The sequence below is a fragment of the Accipiter gentilis genome, chromosome 8 (assembly GCF_929443795.1).
Source record: "Accipiter gentilis chromosome 8, bAccGen1.1, whole genome shotgun sequence".
Classification (NCBI taxonomy): Eukaryota; Metazoa; Chordata; class Aves; order Accipitriformes; family Accipitridae; genus Astur; species Astur gentilis.
Genome location: NC_064887.1, coordinates 40,269,872 through 40,280,819, shown reverse-complemented (window position 1 = coordinate 40,280,819; position 10,948 = coordinate 40,269,872). Strand labels below are relative to the sequence as shown.

Below are 10,948 nucleotides of genomic sequence, written 5' to 3'. Positions count from 1 at the left end.
TAAATAAAATTAATAATAATAATTAGAGCAGCCCCAACAAACCCAGCTGCCACCAGTTTGGCTTCTGTGTTCTCCACTGTGCCCTTGTCAGCAAGGGGTGCCACTGCTTGACTAATGCAGAAGACACAGAAGAAGCACAGTCTCCCTCCCCTTCTCAGTGGGGATCTGCTGGAGGAGGAGATCTTCAGTTCCCCAGACGCCAGTCTGGGCAGAATCTTCCAGGGCACCTGCGGGTTCCCACCCTGCTTCATGCCTGGCATCATGAGGCCTCAGCTGCTCCCTGCCCCATCCGCTAGCCACATTGCCCTTGTCTGAGGAACAGGCGCACAGCCGAGGTGTTCCCCATGCAGACACACGTGTGTGCATCACGCACCCTGTACCCAAGGGATGCCCGAGGGCAACCGGCTCTAGCACTGCTTGTGGGGTTCTTCCAGGGTAACGTAAGGCACCACGATAGGCCAGGAGTCACTGGGCCAATATTCTAGCTTTGGCTTGAACGATGGCATCTCGTAGCAGACATCAAAGTAGATGACCAGTGGGCAGCAGTATAGGAGGGACATGGCTATCAGCACGTGCCTGGCAAGGAAATCAAAAAGACATGTGTTGGACAGGGGTAACTCCATCTGCTCCTTCTGCACCTTGTAGCAGTGTGTGGCTGGCATTGTCACCGTAAGGCTAGAGCCAAGGGGTACAGTAACAGCAGGCAAAGGTCCCAGTCCCGTGATGCAGGAGGGCTGCAGGGAGTGTGGGTTCTGCGGGGTTTGTGCCTATGTGGAAATCCTAGAAGAGCTCTGTGAGCTGGGGCGGGGGCAATTCCTTGCGCAGAAAGGATGGGGTGATATAGGCAACTTAAGCCCTAAACAAAACCACCCATTCCACCTTGTCTGGCCTAGCCCAGCAGCGCTTGGTGTCTGTCCCAGTCATGCCAGTGATTTGTGAGGATCAGTCTGAGAATGCACGCTGTGTGCAGCACTTATAGCCACACTTGGCCAGGCACGGAAATATCTTGCCCAAGCAAATCACTGTCTTTCAGTTTGGCTAGTAAAATAACTCAAAGAACATTGCACTTCATGCAGCTTCCTGGGAGCAGATGCAGCCCTTTGAAAGCAAGCTACTTACCTGGAGGGACTTTTAGAACAATTTCACTTGCAAAACACTGTTTGGCTAGTGCAGAGGAGGTAAGGGATATTAAGCAGTGATTAGGACCAAATCCTTGACCTGGGGCCAGGGTGAGGAGCAGCATCAATAGCAACAGAGGAAAGGGGGAGAAGGTTGGGCAGAGATGCGGCTGCTCCCTGGTCCAGTATCACACCTCTGCTGCCGTTTCTCCCTAGCTGTGGCCCTTCAGCCCCTGAAATGTTTGGGTTGGGGTTCCTGCCTCTATGCTGAAGCCCTTACCAGAAGCTGTGGAAGTAGGGGAAGTTGATCGCCTGCCAGAGCCCACAGAGCCACCTGTCGCTTATCCAGCTGCTGATGGCCAGTACCCACCACAAGACCATGACTGCAGCCATCCGGTGAACCCTTTTGTCATTGCACCTGGAAGACACAGCGAGGGAGAGGAAGCGGAGTATCGTGTTGGAATGAAAGTGAGTTTTAAAGAGGGCTGGTTTCCTGTCTGCAAATGCTGATGCAACAGGGAAAAACCCAGCGAGTTTCTTCTGGAGGGTATTAATCAGAGCACAAGAACTGGAGAAGTGTGGCTCTGTAGAGAGGGTTTGTGACTTTCTGTAGGTGAGGATGATGCTAGGAGATGCCAAGGCACTCTTATCTTTCTCCCCAAATCCTGATGGGTTCTCCCAACCCCACACTGGTTCCCAAATCCCCCACAAAGGGGAAAGAGCTGCAGAGTTGGCAGCTGGGGAGGAGACACACCTGTCCCATGGACTGTCCCCATTCTGTGTGGCACCTGGGCCAGACGGCCTTCTTGTATGCAACCACCCACAGTCCTTCCTGTGCCTCTTCCTGGTCCCTCCCAGGCTGCCCTAATTCTTTGTAGAGCTGATTGATAGTCCAACATGTGGCTGATGAAGACTTAGGCTCAATTCACTGTTGTGCACAGAGTCACTGCCACATGTGAGCCTGCCAAGAGCATGCAATGGACCTGCAGATAACCCCTTTCAGCCCCCTCCTTACTTTTTCAGCTCACGCCATGTCAGGTACAGCAGGTGGAAGGCGATGCAGTTGAGGACATAGGCATTGAAAGCTGGTTTGATGAAGGACATCAAGGTACTGATCACGGTGGTGATACCACTCAACCAGAAGAAATGCTTCCTAAAGGGAGTTGGGAGTGAGTGTCAGTGCCCCCAAGGCGCACAGTATGGAAAGATAAAGATGGGAGAGGTTCTGCTCATTGCCTGAGAGAGGAAACCTTCTCCAGCACCTCCAATCTGTTTGCACGTGGCTGACCTCAGCCTCTGCAGTAGTCCTGGCAGGTAGGCTGAGGTATCTGATTATATCTGTGCTTTGCCCAAAGCCACCCAGTTAGTCCATGACAGAGTGGGGAACACAGCCCAGAAGGTAACTTGTGCACTTCCACGGTGATGCCAGAGAGGAGCATGGAGAGGCAAAGGCATTGGGAACTTTGCACCAGGAAGGGCTGCAAAGCAGGAGTCCCAACAGTGGTGGGCAGGGGCTTGAGCTGTGCAAACATGCAGATTTGGGCTGACTGAACAACAATAGGGCTCAGAGGGGCCTTTCACATGCAAATCCCTTCCCAAGTGCCTTCCCCTCTCCCCCAGCCATGTCTCCACAGTGAACTCCTGGTGACCTCCTCTTTGGCATGGGAAGAGCAGACCTGGAGCAGGCCTTTGCAAGGCTTCTAACTGGGCTGGCTCAGAGGGCTCCAGCAAGCCTGCCAGGATAGGACCATCCTTTGAGCAAAGCCCTGCTGTGTTTCTGTTTCTGTTCACCCAGTATCCCTGTCCTTTCTGCTGAGCTCCTCTAGCCCAGCCAGCTCTGCAAACAACCGTTGAAATGTGGGGTGTTAACTTGGACCAGCTTGTCCTATGTGAAACCCCATCAGCACCTCTGTGGGAAAGCTCTCTGTGGATGGCAGGGGACGCTATAACAGTTTGACAGCATGGGTAATTGAATGTCAGTGCTCAGGAACATTTAATTTCCCAAATAATTTTGAAATTCTCCATGCAAAGTTTCCCCTGCAGCTTTGCGAAGGCAAGGAACAGCACAGCCCTTCCCCATGGGAGGTTTTCTTACTCTTCCTCTCTCAGCACATCCACCACTGAGTGATGGAGGGTCTGGTCCTGAAGCAAACAGCAGTAACCTTAATGCTGACCCCTTGCAGGGGATCTGGCTGTGGGCTGGGGGGATCTGTGGGTCACACGCATCAATGTCAATGTCTCATCCCTCCCCTCAGAGCCTGCAACCCTATGTCCCTCTGAGTCATACCTGGTCTTAATGAACCTGGGGAAGTAAACCCTGGGGTACCAAAAGGAATATGCCACAGCCAGCGTCCAGAGGATAGAGAGCTCATCCAAGAGTTGTCCTACGTAGCTCAGGGTCATGTGAAAGTACATGGAAAAGATACCTGCGAGGAGCAAGGACAGTTTGTGTCAGCAAAGTTGCATCCTTGCACAAGCCTGTCTGGCCTGGGAAGTTCTCGGGGGCCATTCCTAAAGACACACTGTTCCTGAAGAGCAGGGCATGGGCCTTGGTGTTAATGGAGGCTTGAGTGAGTCAGTCCACACAGCACCACGGGGATTTACTGGGCTGGAAGCTGTGCATCCACAGTCAGCAGGAACCATGAGCTGCAGGGCTTCAAACAGATGCAGCTGTTTGGTTTCCCACCCCAGCTTGCCCCTGTGCTTTGGCCACTAAGAACCAGCCTCCAAAGGTATAATGAATGAACAGTCAGGTACTCTGGCAACCTCTCTGGTCTTCTCACAACGTTGGCACCCACCTACGCAGAAAAGCAGGCAGGAGACGACATACATGGGCAAGGCACGGTGCTGACGGTACTGCCGGTTCAGGTAGAGCAAGGTGGGAGAAAGGACAAAGAAGCTTACATTGCTGATCTGAAAAACAAGAGGCACATTCAGCTTATTGCATGATCTTGGGCAAGTACCATCCCACCATGTGCCTCAGTATCTCCATGTGTGAAGAGGATATGGATCTCTAGTGGAAAGCATCTCATGGAAGCAGGTATTACTCTTGGCACAGGGACAGGACAGAGGCGTTTCTCAAGAAGCGAGGCTGGAATTGGAAGGATGGCTATTGCTGTGACAGCAATGGCTGCAGACATCTATGATCTCCCTGCAGGCACCTCTGGGGTGAACAAGCCCAGGGTAAGCCGGTGTGCCCCTTTTGGGTCATGGTTAATTTCAGCTGCCCAGTGTCTTCAAACAAGCTGCCAAAGCTCTTCTGTTTGCAGCCATCTCTCTCTCCCGTCAACCCAGACCTGCCAGAAACTCCCTGGATGGCTTCTGCCCCTTTCAGCCAGCAGCCAGCCAGCTGTGAGGGGCTGGGTGGATGTGAGGAGCTAGGCCACCACGGCAAGCCACTGTCAGGAAAAGCATTGTTAACTGGGAGTGGGTGCAGTGGAGAGCAGGACAAGCAGGACGTTGGTAGGTAGGAACAGGCAGAATTGAGGTGACATCCTGTAGTGTCATGTGCAAAGCCACCTGGCCTAGAGCAGGGAGGTATTCTGGACACTAGTAATTACATGAAGTCATAAACCTCCTTTAAACATACGTAGCAAATGAATGCAGTGAAAATATTCTGCCCTGATTTCCAACTCCGCAGAATTGCTGCATTGACAAGACTTTGATTTGTCTGGGGGGGAGGGCATGGTACTGGGGTTCAGCCTGTTGCAGCTGCCTGGGCTGGTTGAAGGTGCCAGTGCTTTGTGGAATGGCAGATGCTGATGGGCAAAATGTGGGAGCTGGGGAGGAGCTGCAAGTGCCCAAAGTCTGGACCTGTGTGTTGGATCAAGCCCGCTCCACCCTGCGGCTACAGGGGAATGAAGTTTGAAATAATCCTTACCCTCTGTGGGTTCTTACCCTAGCTTTTTCACCTGATTTTGCAAACTCAGTAAAGGGATATCACAGGGAAGCACAGCCTCTCCAGGGAAAATCCTTCTTGCTCATGAAAGGTTGGGACTGTGATGCCACGTTTTACCTGCCAGACAGCTCTTTGGGGCTTTGGAAGAGCAGGGCAGAGCCATCTGCTAAAATGCCATTTGGCAAGCCACCAGGGTGACTTTTATCTCACCCTGACAATCCTTTTCCTTTCATCTTCCAGTTAGATGCTGACCCAGACCCCAAGCCTGGAATCTGACCTCCACTGCTGGAGTCTCACCCCTCAGCAGCCCTTACATGCACCAGGTAAACTGCAAAATCTATGCTTGGCTTGTGATGTCCCATGGGATCTAAGTTTACAGTAACAGGGCTGCAAATCACAGAGATGTTGTCATATATGTGAAACACACCCTCTCATATTCCAGAGGGAAACACAATTCATGCTTAATGTAAGGTCTCTATTCCCTTTAACACCTGGAGATTAATCTTGAATTTCACTAAGGCTTTCATGAAACAAGTTGATGCTCCCATTAACAGCAATTCTCAGGCCAAGTGTATTGGTTTTCTATAGGTGCTTAGAGCCAAATCCAGGCCTGTTCCCATTCCAGCTATGAAAAGAGAAGTGCTGGTCCCACTTGCACACTTGAGGTCAAACTGTTCGGAAATGATCGAGAAACCAAACTGTGTGTTAAAGTAACAACTGTGTTGCAAACACTTCTTTTCCTGTTAAATGGTTAAAGAGGCTTTTGGAAGACACTCAGGGATAGCAAGAAGAGACAAAATGCTTGCAGAAAAGGCAAGCAGTATGCAAGTGCCAGCATGCATGTCAAAGTGAGGAAATGCAGGAGTTTGAGATTGTGTATGAAGAGGTCTGAATCCCTGCTCCAGTGGGCATTGCAACAGTGCTATTAATTACATGATAGCAATGTTATCACTTCATTAAGTCAGTATGAGATGTGCAAGATCAGATATCAGGGGGGAGGGATAATCAGGGGAACTGTGCCAATAGGGTCAAAAAGATGGAGCGATTCCTTGTAAAGCAGCCAAACTCAGAGCTTAGGGGAGAGCTGCTACAAAACTGCATCTGTGGAGGAGGTCACAGGGTCTTCATCACCTGTCGGATCCAAGCCCTGATTTGTAAGTGCTGTCTTATATCTTCCCTCTAGGATGTGGCAAGCTCCATCTCAAATGTGCTTAGGAGTGTTTTGTTCACAGTACTCCCATTAGGAAGTTTTTTTCAGAGTCTCTGCTCATGTTGAGTCCCACCAGCACAGCTTCTACTTATACCTAACTGGGTTGTACTGGCCAGGAGGCACCAGCTCCCTCTGCCTGGGATGCCAGGGAGATAAGAGAGTGGTAATGGAGCCTAGGTGTCATTTGATCTGTGAGAGTGACTCACCCCTGTGGTTTTGCACTGTGTAAGCTCACAGTGATGTCCCACTTCCTAACTAGTGTGAATTATTGCTCCAGGTGCCTAAGCCAAGCCTACCTGTATTGGCATTTGCTTCTTTGACTAAGAGAAAAGCAAGACTGGGATCAATGGCATGGCTCTAATACTGGCGCATTAGCAGGATCATGAGAAAGGCCCTAGGGCCTCTGCAACTCAGAACTTTGCAGCCTAAGATGGAGGGAGAGGCCTGCAGAGAATCTGTTTGCATCTCCATCTGTGACAGGGTGAGAACAAGACCCCATACAGATTGGGACAGGAGGTGCTGGTTTGCAGAGCTCTGCCTGGCTCTGTGAGCACAGCAACAGTGCAACAGCGGCCAAGACATGTGCTGGTCCTTGCTCAAGACAGGCATTTTCTGCAGTGAAAGGAGATTTCTGCAAGACTCATTGGAGTGCATTCATTCACTTAAAGGCCAGTGAACCAGGTTTAGCTGACAGAAGAGCCCACAGGGCGAAAGACAGAAGTCAATACCTCAGAGGCTCTCCAGACCTGTACAGCAAGTTCCTAATAACCAGTCCTGTGTAGCAGAAGATGAGGCTGCATGTCCTGACATCACAATGTCATGCTATTGCTTTGGGGCAGGAAACAGCTATTTGTCTGGTGTTTGCAGAGTGCCAGGCAAGGACCTGCCATACTCCTGCATGAGACTTTCTGGGCAGACAAGAGAGCGACCCGTCTGCGAGGCTGAGGAGCACTGGGGTGCACGCCATGGCTCTGACACACTAAAAGTGCTTCTCTGGGTGTATCTAGGTAATTTGCACCTGCAGTTGAGCTTATCTCCACCAATCGAGCTCTGGCTATACAGCAGTGACAGAGCTCCTGCTGCTTTGCCAGAGAGACTGCTGAGGATTTGGTTGTCATTACCAGGTATCCTGGATCAGTCATTTCAGGAAAGAAATGAGGATAGAAAGACAAGTCCCTGACTGATGACCCTCATGTAGCACAATTGGTTCTCCCATGAACAGTCAGAAGACAATAAATTTCTGGGTCACTGAGTCACTATAAATAGTTACCACTTTGTTGCTGAATTGCATCCAATCATGAGCCACCATGTATTATTAGGTACTTAAAGATACTGTTTACATTCTTTGCTCATACCCTTGGTGCTTATTTCTAATAAAAAGCATCCAACCCAAGCAGAATTGAGTGAGAATGTGGCTGGCACAGAGGAATTCTCAGCAGCACTTTGCTGCTGCTGGCACAAAACTACCCTGCTTAAGCCCCGGGCAGTTTTGGGAAGAAGACATTGAAGTGGATGCTCCATTAGGAAGCCCTGCTGATTTAGTGGTGCAGGAGTCTTGGGTAGGAGCTGGCTAGATTCCCAGCTAGTTTAAAACTCTGGCAAACTGACGCCGAAGTCAATATTGATATAATTATCTCAGGGCAGGCCAGTGAGATAAGGCCCATAAAGTTTGCCGCAGGGAAGAAGCGATCTGAATATGGGGAAAAAACAAATGGAGGAGAGAAGAGAAGGAGATCCAGGCTGTTAGGATCCAATCTGAGATGATAGTGCCCTGAGCCCTAGCTGGATCTGCAACATGCTGCCAGCCAGCAGGGATAGCTAAGGATCTCAGTCTGGTCCAATTTCTATAGTCCCCCTTTTAGGGCACATCACAAGGTGCGAGAGAGCCGCAGCATGAAGAGGGCTCCCCTGGTGCTGCTGCAAGGGGTGAGAGCCAAGCAATGCCAGCCAGTGTGTGCAGACTGATGAAATGGTGATGCCCATGTAAGTGGTGCTCCTGCCTTCTTTTGGCTACAAGGTCTGGCCCTGAGCATGGTGCAGCCTTTGGGGCTGTTGTCAGATGCTCAGACAGCAGCAATTTTTAGGAGGGTTTGCTCTTTTGTCTCCCCTTGTTTGGACAGGAGATCACATGCCAGCCCTGATGCAGGCAGCTGTCAAGGCAAGTTTAGATCTCTGTTCCTTTCTCTAAATGGGAATCACATCTTAAGACAGAAACTGCAGAAGTGGTATCCTCCACCTGCACAGGCACTCTGCTGAGCTCCATGGTCTGGTAAAAGGGAGACTGGCAAGAAGGAGATCAGTGCAGGGACCAAAAAAAGCTCCTCTGCTGGGAAAGAGGTGCCCTGAGTTTACATGTGGAGAGGAGCAAGGGCTAGTTTAATCACTGGAAAAAATCCTGCAGGCTTTGCTCTGCCCAAATCTCTCTGTGTTCCTCAGTATCGCACTAGTTTGCATCTGTGCAGAAACATGCATTGGAGAAGATTTCCTCTCCTGGAAGAAAGCTGTGTCTGAGTCCTACCCCATGAAAATTGATCCCAACAAGCCCAGTATCTTGAAGGTGGTGTAGTCTGGAAACATGAGAGATGGCTGTGGCTAGTAGGGACCTCAGTCCAGAGCTAGGCACCTGGGTAAGATTTTCAGGACTAGCTACATAATTTAGAAACCTGTGCTACAAAACGACCTAGGCAGCTAAAAGTTAATGTTTTATGGGAATTAGAGGGCTTTGGGTTCTAAGAAAGATAGTTATGCATCTGGCCACACCAACCGGTGTCTAGCAGTGTGCTGCAGAGAAGTTAGACACATAAGTGCTTTTGGAAAGCTCCTGAGATCTTCTTGGTGTGTTAAGAGTCCTAAGCCACTTTGACAGTCTAGGCATAAATCAGGATTTTTGTGAAAATGGGGTCTCGGCTCCAAAGACATGTTTGAAAAATGCTGCCTATGTACTAAACTAGGAGGTGAGGCAAATTCATGTCTCAGAATGAATTCTGATTAAAAACTCTCATAACTTTCACACTTCCTGCTGTTTGTGGAAATCAACCTCTCCCTGTGTTGCCAGTGACACTCCAAAACACAGAGTCCTTTGGCATCTCCAGCTGTATTTGAAATGCTGATGTGAGTATAAGTGATTTCTGTACCTCCTTGCTAGTTATGCCTTGCTCTGCAGCTCTGAGCCCATCTGACAAGGATGCAGTGCCAGTAAACAGGCAACAGCACAACACATTCAGTTAGATGCCAGAGGGAAGCAGTATTTGGTCTGGACTGGCAGACCTTTATTTGTTAACTGTCTCAAAGAGAAGGGACTATATACAGCCCAAGCATCCCTCCTCTGAGACCCTGGCTGGGCAATTAGGGCTGGGAGCTGTGGGACTTGGGTGAGGGAATTATCGTTATTATAGGCAATTTATTAAAGGCAGGAAATGCTTTGAAAAAAAGAGGAAGAGACTTTTCCATGAGAACAAGAACTTCCAGTGTTAGACAGTAATTGCTAAATGTTGTAAACAAGGCCTTTGGAAGGTTGTAAATCCACATGCCTCACACCCCTGCTAGCCTGTAATTGCACTGGGGTAGAAGGACACGCTTGCAGAGACCGGTTATCTACTGAGTCCTCTGCAGACAGAGATGGATGCTTCTAGCCACACTTAAGCCAGGAGGCTGCATTCAAGGGACTGGTGCTGGATGGAGCCTGAATTATAAAGGATCATAGGAGGTGAAACTGGCTCATGCATCAGCTTTCCCCTGTCTTGAGTTCCGGATTCCCAACCTGCCTGACACAGTTCATGCAAGTGCTGTCTCTCATTTTGCCACTCCTGTACATTTAGCTGGAATATATGCGCCCTGTGTGGGACTTACCCCAGTTGGCAGGAGAGCTGCAGGACTGGTATAACAGGATCTCACAAATCTGGGCTAAGGAGCACTGCCAGAGTTTTCTCACTGGGAACTCAGCCCCACACGTGCCAGAAGTCCCCCTGACGCCAGCTCGTTTTGCAAGCAACTGACTGTTGTAAGCAATAAAAGTCCCATGATTTACCTGAAGCTCAGAAAGTATTCCCCATACCAGCACCCTCCAACACCAGGAATTTAAAGGAGTGAGCAGGAGGAGAGAAAGCAAGGTTGTCCCTTCTCATCTCCCCAAAGCAGCTCCTGGGTGCCCGGAGCCATCTGCCTTCGCGCCCCAGCCTGCCCTTCGGATGCGCCCACACTCACGGTGTTGTAGTACTCTGCAATGACTGTTGAGCGCTCAAAGTTGCCTTCACACCAGTCGACTTCGGCGCTCTGGTAGGAAAATATGCTCGGCATCGTTGGGCCACCTTTGTAAAAGGGAGAGGAGCATGTTAGTTTTGCACGCGGGATAGGGGTGTGCTGCACACCCAAAGGGAAAGTGGAGAAGCGCACTCTGCCTGCCTGCCTCTTGCACACATGCGCGCTTGCGCTGTGCCAGTCTGCTCAAGCACAGCATCCTTACCCTGCTACGAAAGACTCACCCTCTTCCCAGCACGCATCACGTTACAGAATATTTCCTCGACTATCCCCACAATGCAGGAGAGGCAAATCACCCTAGGAAATGTTCTTGAACTCTGAGCTTGGGAATGCTCACCACAGCCCCATCCACGGCATTAACATCTCTCATCAGGGGTCGTCGCTGCCACATGATGCTTCCCCATTTCAGCCTTGTCCTTGTCACCCTGTCTTCTCCCTTCTCTTCACTTTCTTTATGACTCAGAT

General features: G+C 50.2%; 1 protein-coding gene across 1 annotated transcript; it reads right to left on the bottom strand.

Annotated features, from left to right (window-relative positions):
* Window positions 1-407: 407 nt before the first annotated feature.
* Window positions 408-10,522, bottom strand: ACER1 (alkaline ceramidase 1). The gene is made up of 6 exons (XM_049808434.1): window positions 10,430-10,522; window positions 3,917-4,031; window positions 3,406-3,544; window positions 2,134-2,271; window positions 1,399-1,536; window positions 408-576 (listed from the first exon to the last, which is right to left on the bottom strand). The coding sequence occupies exons 1-6, from the start codon at window positions 10,520-10,522 to the stop codon at window positions 408-410; spliced, it is 792 nt and encodes a 263-aa protein (XP_049664391.1).
* Between the last annotated feature and the right edge of the window lie 426 nt (window positions 10,523-10,948).